General features: G+C 40.7%; 1 protein-coding gene across 5 annotated transcripts in view; it reads right to left on the reverse strand.

Annotated features, from left to right (window-relative positions):
- Positions 1-1,505: 1,505 nt before the first annotated feature.
- SLC25A36 (solute carrier family 25 member 36) overlaps positions 1,506-15,461 on the reverse strand; it is a 38,389-nt gene continuing 24,433 nt past the window's right edge. The window contains exons 6-11 of one of the 5 annotated variants that reach the window (XR_013922508.1): positions 12,865-13,154; positions 11,810-12,133; positions 3,960-4,067; positions 3,575-3,812; positions 1,818-1,846; positions 1,506-1,531 (exon numbers count right to left, since the gene is read on the reverse strand). Coding sequence is in view for 3 of the 5 variants with exons in the window: in XM_080349575.1 (XP_080205701.1) it covers positions 11,940-12,133; positions 12,865-13,154 (484 nt within the window). In the remaining 2 variants the exon portion in view is untranslated. Of the gene's footprint in view, positions 1,532-1,817; positions 1,847-3,574; positions 3,813-3,959; positions 4,068-5,930; positions 6,051-8,032; positions 12,134-12,864; positions 13,155-15,461 lie in introns of those variants that run through there. The other 4 variants (XR_013922509.1, XM_080349576.1, XM_080349577.1 and 1 more) reach the window with 4 other exon arrangements.

The following is a 15,461-nucleotide window of genomic DNA, read 5'->3' on the forward strand; positions in this document are numbered from 1 at the left end:
CTCCTCAGTGTTACGGTAATAATATTCATCATAATCCAAATTCCCCCAGCACAAATCAGTAATGGACTTAAGCTGACTTAAGGAGTTTTTAAATCATTTTATATCACGGTCACCTCGTCAGTCCTTTTTGTAGAAACTGAACAGATAATAAGAAGCTGAACCACCAGCATTCACTCCAGTGAGGCTCTCAGGGTTGCAAAACACCTCAGTGTGTTGGATTTTTTTTTAAATTTGATTTGTGCTCATCTGAAGCCATTAGCTATTAGCTTGACAGTTCTGTTCTTGAACAACAGCAATATCTTATTATTTTGACCAGCGGCAGTTTGGGGCTTTTCAATTTGGGGATAGCAAGTAAATATTTTTCTTCCTGGAGGCTCACAGAGATGCAGCTGCAGCCCTGCATGCTGCAACAATTCCTACCTACAACAAACAAATTGATCAATAATGCCAGGAAGAGAGTAAATGAAGGCCTGCATATTGTAAAAACACATGTAGCATTCTTACCATATCCCCCTGCCTGTCTCCTCCTGTGGTGTACTAGCAGCTCTAAGCACTTCAGCACAGGTTTGACGTTGGCTGGCAGAGCTGAGCTGCAGCAGGTGCTGCTGTTTCCCCTGCAATACAGTTATTTTCTCTATGGAGAGTTCCCTGGAGTTTGTGTTTTCACATGCACTAGTTGAAGTTTATCGCATCCTATACCTGTGAAAGTAGTTAAGACCACAGAATAAGGAACAAGACAAAGTGTAGCAGTATCAAGATCTTAAACCCTGCTTGGCAGAACATTACCATTGACCAAACCTGTCAGAAGGACAGACTCTATCAGACACAGTAAAGGGCTTCAGTGCTTGTAAGATCATTTGGTGCTTTGCTGGTTTCCTGTCCTGAGAAAGGACTGGGAATGAAAAGTGAAGCTCCTGAGAGCCCATGTTGTCAGCATACACGTATGGACAGTACAAGATTTCACAATCCTAACGTAGCCTAAAACCATCAAAACCCTAAATATCTGTATAGAACAAAGGAAGAGAAAATACTGAGGCAAGGCCTTAATCTCCAAACCCGAAATGACCATTGATACAGTGGGCACTTCCTATCCAGTCAAGATAACAACCAAGAACTCACCGAGGGCATTGGATGCACTTTCTTTCAAAGAACCCCAAGCAAGGCATACTGCTTTCTGCCATGGGAAGAGGCACAGCAAATCAAAGTCTTTCCTTCACTAGAGGAAATTCAAATGGATATAAACTCATTTATCTTGGAAGAGACAGTCTCAACTTCCAGTGCTAGAGCACAGTTGCTGTGCAGAAAACACAAAGTCATTGGAGAGGGGAAGTCAAAACGCATGCATAAGAAGGTAAATAAACTTCATGGCAAAAGACATCACTCTTGGGGACCAAAGCCATGATTTTGTTCTTTTTTCTTCCTTTTTTTCCGGTGACTTGAGAAAAGAGGCCAGAACCAGCCAGCACAATACCTGTCTCTCCCTCCTTTCTTTTCTCCAGGTTTCCTGAATTCTTTACAGCTGGGATGCATGCTGGAAAGAGAAACAGGAAAGGTTCCTCTGAGCCAGGAACAGCCTCTCACACGCTTTTGAAAGGCAACAATCTTCTAGGCAGAGAAGGAATCTGAATCTGAGTCTCTTCTGTTTTTTCTCTAAACACTCTTACCTTCATTTCATTTTTGTAAAGAGAAAACAAACAAACAAACAAAACACACTCCAAAAAAAAAACCCCAACACAACAAAAAAACCACTCGAGTAGAATGACACCACCCGTATCAGTAAGAAAAGCAGCAGTCATTCTTTGCATTTTATTTCATACCTATTTCCAGGCCAAGATCATTAAGGAACCTGAAAAAAGGAATGCTAAGTTTCAGGATCTCAGTTGAGCTTAGGGCTGAGCTGCATGTTCCTGTCCCACTGAGGCACTTGTGGATATGAGCAGAGAATAATTTCCAGATGTTTGGCAAAATAAAATACTTGGGGATTTCTGCAGATCATCTACCATCAAGACAAAGCAGCAAGGGGTCCTTGGCAAAACATAAGTGCCTAAGTCTCACTTTATACACCCAAGTCCTTTTGAGTCTATAGCATCAAGTGTCCAGATAGGTCCACTTCAATCCCTGAATTTTAAGTGGAAGGGTTAACTGCAGATTTTACCTGTGCTGTGTCAGAAGGCAAGATCTCTGCTTTTGCACAACTACGCTGTTGTGGTACTTTCTATTCATGTTGAAGGATGTGCTGATAGCAACAACTCGTAGAGCACATAAATAAGGCTTTTTACAAGTTGTTTGTCAGTAAAGTTTCAGCTTTGGTTACAGCACTTGGTATTTAGCCATCTCAAATCTATCAGCTACAAAGGCTTTTGCATGACTATCTTCTCTCTAGTTTATAATGCCTGGAAATACCTCACCTTCCATGCTTATTGCACAGAGGAAGCTCCCCAGTTCCTAATTCACATAGGGCTGACATGCTCCTTGGAAAAAACAGCTCTTTCCAAGGGGATCGGAACAGCAAGGTGAGGCTCCTCGGCTTCTGCATCTTGTTCCACCACGGTTCCCAAGGGAACCTGGGCATGGAAATTACATAAAGCTAAGTTAAGCAAACTCTTCATTTTGATCTAAAATATAAAAATAAGGGATTCTTCTTAAATCAACCATTAGAAGCTGCATTTTAACATATCATCTTGATGTAGTACAGGCAACTTCAGACATGGGGAGAAGAGTGAGAGTAAAGTAGGGCCTGTTATGATAGGACAAGAGGTATTGGCTTTAAACTAAAAAAGGGTAGATTTAGATTAGATATAAGTAAGAATATTTTTACGGTTAGGATGGTGAAACACTGGCCCAGGTTGCCCAGACAGGTGGTGGATGCCCCATCCCTGCAAACATTCAAGGCCGGGCTAGACGAGGCTTTGAGCAACGTGATCAAATTGAAGACATCCCTGCTCATTGCAGGGGGGTTGGACTAGATGAGCTTTGAAGGTCCCTTCCAACCCAAACTATTGTATGATTCTGAAGTTTCTCCTTTGCAGTCTTTCAGGAAAGAAACACTACACCATGAGGACTCCATGCTGTATTATCATGTAATCATGCATCAGCAGGTCAGTAACAAAATGCTGCAAGTTTGGTACATGCTGAAGCCTGACTGCAATCATCCATTACATCTCAAGAAAACCTGCAACATTAATCACACCATTCAGTGATGCCTTCATCCAAACACTCCAGTAGACAGCTAATATTGACATAGTGCACATGAAAAAGCTCATGTGTACATGCTAGAGTCTACTGCATACAGCAATATTCTCATGTCAGTGCAAATTTGCTCTTTGACTTCCCAATAAACAGCACACAACTTCATCCCTAAACACACTCAGGCATAATAAGCCATTTGAGAACGTTAGTGTTAGACTGGTGCCTGCTCTGGAGGAAGATGATAGTTCATTTTTCCTTATGCAAAGCTTTACTAACTAGTACCTCTTTTTCCCTCCACCTCTTTTGCCTTAGCCTTAATTTTATGTAAGAGAGTGAATTAGCCAGGTTCAGTATGAAGATCATTCAGCCTTCTCTCACAGCTCACCTCTTTTTTTTTCAGGGTGACTCTGCTGCCATCCTACTCTTCCCTGGCCTTGAGCAGAGACTACCAGGCTTCTTGCTCAGTCACAAGAATGCTGTTTAGTCTGCCAGCTCAGGATGTTTGCAGATGTCGCTCCTACAGAAGCTTTTTTTGCAAAGATGACTTCAGCTGTCTTGTAGAAAAACTGATATACTTAGATTATCTTGCTTTCTCCATCCATTACCCTTTTAACATCAGAAGCCTGCAACAAACAGAACAAAAAAAGCCCAGTTAAAAACACACACAAGGAAATATTAAGTAAATAGATACAAAGTCAAGTCAAAAAGAGAGCTAGGCAGTTTGTTTGTTCCTTGTTAACAGTTTAAACCCACACCCTTCTCCAACTTACTTTTATATCTGGCTTTAGCAAAGAGGGGCAACACCAAGTCCACAAACAGCCCTAGGAACTGCTGCAGCTTTATTCTGTCTCCCTTCAAAGTTGCATTGGGACACAAGGCTGAGAAGAAAACAGATATTAGGAAGGTTCCTCTACTCATTCCCCAGAACATGCAAACTAGACAGACTGGGTATAATTGAGTAACACACATATAGAGTGTAACCCTGAATACAGATTTCAGTTCAGAGCCTCTTTCACCCCAGGGACCCAAACATGCAGTTCAAAGCCATAGCAACTCCCTGTTTTCTCTACATACTGTCTCTCTGCCTTTCTCCTTCTTTAGAAAGGGATTTACAGCACTGAATCCCAACATTATTTCAACTTCAGGAACAAACAGGAAGCTTGGCAGGTACTGGCACCACACGTTGCCAGCTCTCCATTTGAATAATGAGAGGTGTCTTTCAGAGCTAGGGAGGAATAAAGCTCCAAGTTTCTCACAGATTTGTCTTTCTTGAGGTACTTGGGAAGGGAGTGTGGTTGTGTCTTTTGGTCTTTTCCAGTAAGCCAAAATCCTCATACTTACTTTCAGTGTCTTGTCATGTCTATCATCTGTAAAAATCCCATTTCTCCTAAATTAATTCTGCACACCTTTGCAGGGAGAGGGGAGAAGGGTGAGGTAAGTGACAGCTCAAGGAAAAAGCTCCTAACTTGAGAATTACCAAAATGCTGCCCCACAGAAATATCCCATCATGTCTGAGGACCCCTCGTGTCCCTGCCCTGCCATATGGAAACAATTTCGTACCCTGGGAAAGGGGATGGGAAGGAAGCACAGCTCTGGCTGAACTGAGCTATGGGAACTGCAGGCTCAAACTGGTTGAGGCCTGTGTGGTTAAGGCATTGCAGTGTGTGTGGTTTTAACAGCTCTGAGCTGCTGTTGCTCGAGAGGTAATATTCCATTTACATTCAAGCTATAAAGTTTTAGCAATAGACTCCTTGGTCTGTAACAGTTCGGGACCAGGGCAGATATTCTTCTGTCTCATGGGAAAAGGTCAATATTTTTTATACTGGTTTTGTGTTTTTTTTAATATTGCAAAGAAAGTATTTTAAATCTTTGTCTATTACCTGAATGAACTGGGAAATAACATTGGACCACCCTACAAGCATAGCTGGATGGCTGTCATTTTTCAGTATTTTCCCTCAACTAGTCTCTTAGGAAAATGTGTGCATGATAATAGATCATTCTTGTTTCTAGTAATTCAAACCATATTCCCAAGTCTTTAAATGTATCCAGCACAAATCCAGCTGGAGCTCCCCAAAGCAACTTGCAAGTCATTCAATCACTGCAAAGGCCGGGAAACATTTGTAGTGGCAGAGCAAGACAATATAAACTCTGTAAACTTTTACTGATAGCTGCATGTCAGAAAAGACAGAAGGGAAACAAGTACCTCAAGGAATGACAGAATGCAAGCACCCAACAACTATCACAAAAACTTACCAGCTTAGGAACAAGTTCTGCTCGCCTGCCTTTAGCAGCCAGAGGAAGAAATTGCATATCAGAATTTTCTGCAGACAACAGTATTTGAGGACAGCAAAAGGAATAAGAGGATACATGTCTTTAGCTATTTCTAGAGGATGAGGAAGGAAATCCCAACTTTTTCCCCAGAAGACCTTGCTCCTGGATATGGCCAAAACCAGGTAATACCCAGGGAAAGCCATTGGGACTTCCCACAGAATTCCTTGCAGAATGTCCCACCTCTGAGAAGAGATTCACTCTTACTGGAGTTTCTTAGTAAGGACAGAGGCTTTTGTTTGTTTTGTTAGTTAGTTTTCCCAACATTCACTGCCTTTTTCTATCCAAAGGCTAAAAACTAGAGAAACTGGAGGGGATTTTCTCACCAGAGCTGTGCTCTCCCTTCAGTATCTTATCCACAAGGCTCTCACTGATACTTGTTTTAGCCAAAGTCTCTCCGGAGGGAGAACTGAACGGTCCTACGAGAACTGGTCTCTTTAGAGGAGCACAATCTGAGTCCACAGAGATGCCTCTGTTGTACATTCTTCTGGAGATGTGGAGGAGCCAGAGATGGCACAAAGCCAGGTGTGGCCCTGAAAAGTATTCATGCTATTACCTTCTTCATCAAGGAACGTGACACAGCTAAACTGGGGGAGAAATCCTGCAAAGCTGTACTTGGAAAGCTTTATTCCCTTAGGTTGGAATTGCTGGCAAAGGGGACTTTCTACATGTAAGCTTGTGGTTTCCTCATTTAACTGTGTTGCTTTTCAGTACTCATTCTACATTATCTAAACTCTAATTATATAGTGACAGTCCTAAATTAACAGAATCCTTAAAATATTTTCTGCCACACTTGCACATCGCATACCTATTTTCAGAATTTTGGATGAATGATCAAGTCTCAGAACAGACTACTTTGCATTTTGTTTATGCCCCAGACAATTCAACATTTACATCCTCAGTCCTATTCCAAGTGTCTGCTGCAGAAGCGGCATTAGGAAAAGCTACTGGCTTCTAGGCAGCCAGAGTTAAGTGAGGAAATGCTCCCTTGGGTAGAAGTCTACCCAGAATTAGCAGTGGGTTTCACTATCTGGAGCTTGGCTTTGAAAGCTTCTAGTTAGCTTCACACAATTCTATCATTAACAAGGATCTCTGCATCAGTGAAACCATTCTTAAGAGCATCCCCTGAAATATTCCACCTATAGAAACAGACACTCCTCCTCTCCAATGTATCTTCCACAGCTCAACACTTTTTTTATTTTACATCAATTTGCTCATGAGAATTAGATTCCTGCCCCTTTCCTGCCTTTGACAGAAGCTGTGCAAGAAGATAACTGTGTACCAAGTCAGCACAAAGCACCCTGGCTGGCAACAACACATAGAAGGTGAGAGAAGTACTTGTCTTTGGAAGTACCTTTTTGTTGGAGTGTTAAGAGCATTATCAAATTTAAGGGCTTTATTTTGTGAAAGAGGTCAATGGTAAACCTCACAAGCTTTTAGGTTGCACCTATGTCAGACTATATTACAGCATTAATGGCATGCCATAACCCAATTAGGACTTCCAATACACCTTTATTTTATATACATGCATTTTGTCCAGGGCAATCTCCAGCAGAAGGGGTTGTAAAGCAGCATGACTGTCAAAACACCTCCAAACACTTCACCTGAGCTCTGCCCTGCCATTGTGCCTCTCATGGAGTTGAAGTGAGAGATCAATTACAGACAATTATGTCAGTTACAGGTATAATTTCAGCTATGGCAGGGATAAATACACTGGTTGCCTGTACTGATTCCAGAAGACTGGTCATTTGTAAGCCTGGCTGGCCTCAAAGTTAGAAAGTCTCAGAAGCAGAGCAAGGTAGGTCAATTCACATTAACACCTATAAAACAAGGAATCAAAAACCAAAAACCCAGACATGCGCTGTTTTAATGCAAGTTTTGAAATAGCTCTGAAAAAAAAAAAATCAAATTGGACACATCAAGCCTGGCCCCATATCAAAGGCTGCAAAGGATTCGGTTCCAGAACACAGAGAGGGGAAAAACATAGCACACAATCACCAAACAAAACCTACATACACATTTGCAGAATATCCTCAGACTTCAGATCAAATGCCTACTGTTAAGAGAAAAAGCATCTAATGTTTCAGACTCAAGGATTTGGTTATAACTGCACATGCAATTAGATCTGAACGTTTTAAGGAATTACTGCCCTTCATTTTTGTCAGCAGTGCTTTGTGCCAGCTGGCACTTTAAATGGACACAAATTCTCTGATCACTAGTTACTGATTTCTCAGTTGACAGACAGTAACACTCAGTTCCGCAGCAGTAACAGCATTCAAATCCAACTGCAAGAACATACCCAACTAGTTTAAGTCAGCCATGAACTCCTCCAAAAGGAACATATTACAGGTACAACACAGATACATTATTTTCAGCTTGGCACAAGGTAAAATGATTCATTGGCACCTCCTAGTGACTTGCTCATTTTGAATCACAATTGTCCAGGCACTGGTATATATGAACAATAGAAAAATTAAAAGGTTAAAAGTAGTGTAGTTTAGCACAGAAGGCAGCATTGGAATAGAAGCATGTCATTTTAATTTGCTTTGAACTTTAAAGCAATCCAAACAAAAAACAATATAAATACAGAGTAAATGCACATAGTTTACTACATGTATGCAAGAACAATAGCAAACCTCACGCGAGCACTGAAGTATTCTCCAGCTGTCACTTGTGAGCATTTAGCTATGACTCCGAGGGCATCATTATGTTCACATATGCAGGGTAGGCAGACTCGCTTAAATAGAAGAACTGAAAACTTACATAACTGAGTCTTAACAGACAGAAAGTTGAACAAAGCAGTACATTTACCTAGGCACACTTCAGTGGTCAGCTTGTTTTCCAAATTTAAACAGTTTAAACAGGAAGCAACATTTATAAAGGCTCTCCAGTGTTTTGTCTCTGGAAGCATTCTTTTAAAATGCTACAGTCTGAGGAATGTTACAAATGTCATTATAAGAACAAAAACAGAATAGCAGAAACTCATTAACAAACATCTCAATCTGAAAAGAAATATATGGAGTGCATTAAGTAAACAGGGAATTAGGGGCAATATCAATATGCAAGTGGACAGGTTGATGTTTCAGTTACAGTTAAAAAACCCTAAAAAACCTCCATAAATCCCTAGCATAAACCTACTTAAGAACAACACAGGCCAGCAGATCAACAATTTGGACAGAAACAGATTTATTGGCCTGAGGGCTCAGCCCTCGGCAACACACAACTCCTGTTTTCACACTGCTCTGCAGGGACCAAAGGGGTAGTAGAGGGGCTGAGAAATGTGACATTTTTAAAATGGCTTTCAAAACTCGGGCCACCTTGCCATGTCCCCCTAGCACGCCACAGCCACTGGTGACACTCGCAGCCCGCCTGGTCCCCTGGGCTCCAGTGCCACCTCCTGACTGCTTGGGAACCTGCAGCCTCACAGCAGCTCCCGAAGCAAATTAACAGCTTCAGTAACACTGAAATTTCATGTAGGCAAGGGAAATATGAGAAAACTAATTAACAACTGAGACATGCAGCTCCTTTGCCTCTAGCACACAAAGGTGTGACAAGTACACTACATTCAAACAGACTTCAAGATGAGCATCTAAGTTACAACAAAGTTTAAATGCACTCCTTTCAGTTCTGTAGTTGAAGATATTACTCAAAGTAGCATCTTATTCCCTTTGAGTATTTATAATAAATATCAAGAAAACTACATAAATAACAAAGATCTTTGGGAAATATTTCAGAGGTAACTTTGTGTGTACTGCCAGATTAAAAACAACAACAAAAAAATCCCCCAAAATTTTGGGTTTATGTTTTGTTATGTAAAGCAAGCCCAAAAGATCACCCCTGAAGTTTAAAACATTGCTTAAACATCCATTAAAAACTCAGAATAATAAGATGATTGTCTGTTTTTAGGTGTTGTCTCCCATATTCAACTGCCCTTGTTAACATTCCCTGCTTGTCAACTCCCAACCGAGGAGCGCGCACACAGTGCCAGTGAATGAATGGAAGATGAACACATAACCAAGGGAGAATGTATGCAATAAACAGAGAAGGGCAACTCTCATGAAGCCTGGGCTAATACAAGTGTTAATTGTATTAAAAGCTGAATACCGTCTTTCCCAGTTTAAATTTTGGTTATATGACTGAATAATTTGGGTAGCCTGAAGAGTAATCCACTTTCTACGGCACAGAAATTGCACCCTGTTATCTGAACAATGGCATCACAGCAAGACTTAGGTCAGAATCATTCATATTCCAGACTCTTCCTAGAGACATCACTAGAAAAAACCCACTTGAGAACACACATTTAAGCACCCCCCTCGTTTCTTTAAAACAATCAAGTTCACCTTTGGTCCTATCACAGACCGTGCCTCTCTGTCTTTAAAAAGCTAAGATAAGGTTGTCCAAGGTGAAGGAAGCCAATAGAGCTAAGCCTCCACTGCAAGGTTGCTCTAGACACTATAGGCAGCTTTTCAAAGGATGAGCAATTAGTACAATTACACAAAACACTCAAATACTCTGATACTGTGTGGAGAACATGACAAGGGTCAAAATAAACAAAAGCAAATGAGAAAAACCCAGGCAGATTGTTCTGTAAGTTTTAAGCTTTTACAGCCAGCCTACAGAACTACTGCAACAGAGATGCTACGGATCTACAGCGTAAAATGTTTTATCCTGCACAGCTAACACAGAAAACAAACCACATGCTTTGTTTAAAACCAAACTGCATGTTCTGAACACAGTTTGACTACAGATAACCAGTCAGAGGAAGAAAAGTCATAGGCCGGAAGGCGGCCACAAAGTGCATAAGGAGCCATTCATAAAGTAAAGCCATTGCACACAATGCCCAGTTTGAGTGGACTGAAGTACCACACTGGAGGAGTTGATAGCACAGTTCTGTCTGTACCACTGCGGCAGCATTTATCTGTAGAAAGCTATTGCCCCCAATTTATAATTATCATCTTCCTCAGAAGGATCATGGATGCAGACTGAGAAGTACTCAAGGTACAGATAAAAGATACCTGTTTGGAAAGCTGTACCACCTCTTGAAACATTAAGCTTTATATTTTGATGCTCCAGCAGTATGTTTTTGGAAAACTCCGTCAATTATTGCAGAAAAAACTAGCTAAGCCTCACTGCTGAATGCAATGCATTGCTTTGCAAGTGGCTTATAGAACAACAAAACAATGCCTGAATATTCAGACACTAGAGAGGACAAGGTTACACTCTCAGCTGCAGTTCAGTACACAGGCTCCAATTGGGAGAAGTGACACAGCAATTACAAGGGGAATGCTTACGAGAAAGTCTCAGTCACAGTTTCCTCCATCGTTCTGCGCTGGAAAGATCTATCACAACTTCAACTGCTTTCTGCCTGCCTTAGCCACGGTGATGTGTTCTCCCCCTGCACTCCCATATAGATACTGGTAATCCAAGTCAGGACTTGCCTGACATTTTAGGGTAATACAGCTTGGTCTTCGGTAGCATGAAGCTATTTGAGTGAATCCTGTCTTCACAAATTATAGGCCGGACTAGTTGTGATTTCTCATCACATTAAGAATCCTTTAAAAGGTTATGAATTTGCATTCAGCAAGTTTCTACTTAGCTATGTGAGGGACCTAACAGATTGGCAAGAAAATCGATGATATAGGGACAATGTTTAATAGGTCTCTCTTACTTATGGAAGGAGAGTTCCAGAAAATAAAAAGGTTGATGCAGCAGAACTAGAAATCCACATACACCAACATTAACAGATTGATAACCTGAAGAGTTCAAAAATCATGTCCTCTCTCACTAACTTAACAACACTGTTCAAACTTCAAAAAACACCCCAAACCAAGTGTCATCTTTTGTAGCAAAGAAATAACTGTGTTCTGGGTCCTGCACCACATTTTGTCTTGAGGTAAAACATGGAAAACTTTACACACTGACTACTACCTCAGTCTCTCTACAAATCTTGTGAACAACTGAATTGAAGTTAAAGGTATGGAAAGGTATGAAAGTACTATCTTCTTCATTCCTCCAACAAATTACTGGGCAGTACAACAAAAAGGATGTAGTTGAGAGCAATAACTAGCAAGTGAATAAGGCTGCCCAAGAATATATTTTACCCCCCGACCTCACCCATCAGGTCTCTGAAGATGACTGAATGACCTTGTCTAGATTAACAGACAAAAACAAAGTAACAATTTTGAATTAAGAGATGTACAAAGGCATTCTGTACGGGGCAGTTCCCATGTGTCACATTGCCAAGAGACCATACAATAAGGCGTAAAATCATTCATAGTTGCCCAAGATCAACCTTCTGTTTTGTCCATAGCTGCATGTTCCTGATACAACTTCCCTTCTTCCCACCACATTGGCATTGACATTCAGTGGTCCACTCCAGTCTTTCAGTCTTCTACTTTCTTCTAGGAAGCCTTGTCACGCTGCTATCCATCGAGCAAGTAGACTACTGCTTCATATGTTGACATCATGATAGCCGTGTTTGGAATCTGTCTGACCAGATGTGTAGTTAAACCTCGGTAGAGGGATCCATACCCTTCTTCTCGCACAAGCAAAGATAATGTCTGGAAGAAAGATCTGTATTTTGTTCCCTCTTCTCTTAGTCTTGTTCGTACAACCTCTGTACAAAGAAAAACCACAGTGGTTATGTTCACCACTTTTCATTATAGTTCCAGGAACCAATTAGTGACTTCACATTAAAATGCCACCTTTCCCCCTCTCCAAGGTCTCAGTCTCAGAAAAACTCTTTAAAAACAGGAGGAAGATGGAAAACAGAGAAGCAAACCAAGTTTGTGTAAGAGGAAAACATGTTACATTTTTGGCAGTATTGCCTATCTAGCTAAGCAAGGAAAGTTCATTTGCTTAGTTAAAATGCAGAAGAGGACTGTTGGGACTTATTTTTAGCTTGGAAGTTGCCACTAATGAAGTACTCAATCCATTAACAAACTTAATGCATAGACAACTACTTTGCAGGAAAATTGAGCGCAACTGAAAATCAAACTAGACAGCCTGTTTTCCTAGAAGGGGGACAAGAACTTCCTGGCAATGGCTGAGTAAACAGATTCCAAGTGAAAAAGGACCTTTTCCTTACATATTTTGGGACATACCCTGGCAAATCCTTTGGAAAAAAATAAACATTGCCTAAGAAGGGCCTGTGCTAGATACACTCTTAAAAATACTTTCATTTCTGAATACTATGCTCATGTTGACCAGATGAATTTGATGTGAGAAACTTTAGACAAATAAATAGTTCCTGAGGAGCAAGTGAGCCAAAGCCTGCTACAAAGATCACTGAAAAGACTCCCTCTGATCAATTGTATTCAGGCTCTCAGCTGTACACGCCCCACTTACCATGGGGATATGCTATTGATGTTGCACAAGTTTTGGAAGTGGCAGCAGCCATCATCATTCCAACAAAGTCCGAAGCTTCTTTTGCTGATTCATCCTCATTGTCCATGGCAGAAGCAGTCTTATACTCTAGGAGTTTTCTCTTAATACTCTCATAAATAACAAAATGAATAACAGTCTCAGATATGCCTGCGTAAGATGCAGACATTCCTCTGTAAAAGCCTTTAATACCATCTGATCGATAAACTTTTTGGACACATTCAAGTGCACTCATTCGCCTTTCTCCACGATTTCTAAAAAGGAGAGAACAAGACAGACATCAGTCTGGTGCAACCTGAAACTAGAAAATAATAATGATGATAATAATAATAAATAAATAATTAATAATAATAATAATAATATAATAGTTCTTCTTGAGTGACAGGAGAACTTAGGAAACATCTCACACTGATGCAGAGGGGCTCCAATTCAGAATCATTTAAGAACACACAGAACTTGAAAGTCTCAAAGGCCTTCAGCACTACCCACAGGTAAAGCCTTACACTGAATCCAAGCCAAATGTCACATATTGCATAGACAAGTTGGGCAGCACTAGGCCTCCCCAAGTTTTACAGAATAAAGGACTACATTGCTTGTAAACAGATGCCCAAATGAACTGTCAGTGTCAGTGACTCATACAAAAAAAGACCCTTTTCTTCTGCTTAATAAGACTGGATTTTCTCTATTTTTTACCTCAAATAAACAGCTGCATAGCAGAGTAATTTCAGTGGCTTTCAAACAGCAGGCCTTGCAGCATCACAGCTATCAGCAAACAACTGGCATATCCAAAGGGATCATACCAACCAATACAACACAGACTTCTATGATTTGATTCAACTAAGTCACTGCAGATGTCAAGGAAAGTGGTCATTAGACACTACTGTATCAAGCAGTATTTGGTAAATAAAATCTTATTCCTCTTTTTAGCTTGCTTACTGAATTGAGATGTGCATATTGAAATACTTAGCACACTGTACACAGCTATGCAAAATCATTACAACACCGCATAAAATCTGCCTCATTGCCGGAGTGAGTGTAGGCACTTGAAGCACACAGATTCTGCCAGCAGAGGTCTCCCAAAGGGAACAAGTCACAGAATAAAACAGCAAATAACCTTTTAAGGAGTTATAGTAATTCATACAGATACTGTGTCAAAGACAGTAAGTAGTATGATGAGACACTTGATGGCAGAATTTAAGTCCCAACAGTTTGAACCTGCAGTGCCAGACAAATGAAACAAGGTACCAAGCACAATTAAGAGAGTGGGCACACACAGCTGCGGATCAGATCTCCAGTGCACTAGGTGGCAGAGAACTCGGGCGCTGGCATCGATTTGCGCACAGGCAAGAGAAAAGAGGCAAAGAACAACTGGTGAGAAGAGCAGCTGGACCTACAGCTGCAGCTCCAGGGGGACCCCAGTCTCCTGGACAGGGGCACAGACACATTCTGCTGTAAGACCTTGTTCTTCTGATGCTCAAGGTGCATCTTGTAGGTGCATGTTGAAGGCCAAAGCGATTTCACTTTGGAAAAAAACTACATGCCTTCTGCAGCCCTTACTGGGATCAGAGGAAGTTGAGAACTCCAACAAAAGCTCAGGCCAGGATAATCCTGCAGGCCAAGCAGTTTTATGCCTCTAATCACAACTGAATTACAAGAGCTGCAGCATGTGCTAGACTAGCCCATGCAATTGCGGTGTCCTACCCAAAGTTAGAAGATCCTTCTTCAGGTCTCCCACATGAACAATGTGTTTGATAGAATGTACAGAAATAATGTGCACAAGTAATCCATCATTCTCCTTAACTTCCTTAAAGCCCTATAGTTTAACCAATTTAACTGATTAATCAGCGATAAACAAGCAGAGGCAGAAGATGCCATCAGGTTGCACATAAGCACTAAACATGAGCACTAAAATCCTCCTGGAATCAGTTATGGAATTATTACCCCAATCTCACAGTAAAACTAGCTCTGGGATATACTTAGTATGGTCACCTTGCAGCTGCTAATATGCCTGCTAAGAGGAAAAATGTTAATATGCACTTCATACAGAAAGTCCAACAAATCTCCAAAATAGGAATAGGTGGCTTGCTAATGTATTTAGAATGGCTGGAGAAATAATTTTATATTGCATACTAAGTTTTCAGTAAGAAAGTCTATAAAATGAACGAGACAGTTGCATTGAGACACTTGCATCATAGCAGCCTCGCCCTATGTTCTTAAATAGATAGGAATAGAAAAGTCTTTCTTCTTCACTATTTGCATAAAACTCTACTTGATTACAAGTTTGGTAATATTATTGAATCTATTACAGAAACTGTTTATTAAGTCCAAACAACTTCTGTTGACTATCTGGCTTTAAGACAATTCCTGTGTTCTGATCCACGAAAGCAGTCTTCCCCTTTTTACAGGCTGCAGTTCTTATGTAAAAATGAAATGCAGGATGTTTCAGGCATTTTTCTAAACTTTTGCTAAAACCTTAAATCCTTATTTCAGGAATTTTTAGCTTAATAACTAAAAACAAAGAGAATGCATTACTGAAAAAAATGCAAGCATATGGATGGTAG

Source organism: Nesoenas mayeri, assembly GCF_963082525.1.
Source record: "Nesoenas mayeri genome assembly, chromosome: 9".
Classification (NCBI taxonomy): Eukaryota; Metazoa; Chordata; class Aves; order Columbiformes; family Columbidae; genus Nesoenas; species Nesoenas mayeri.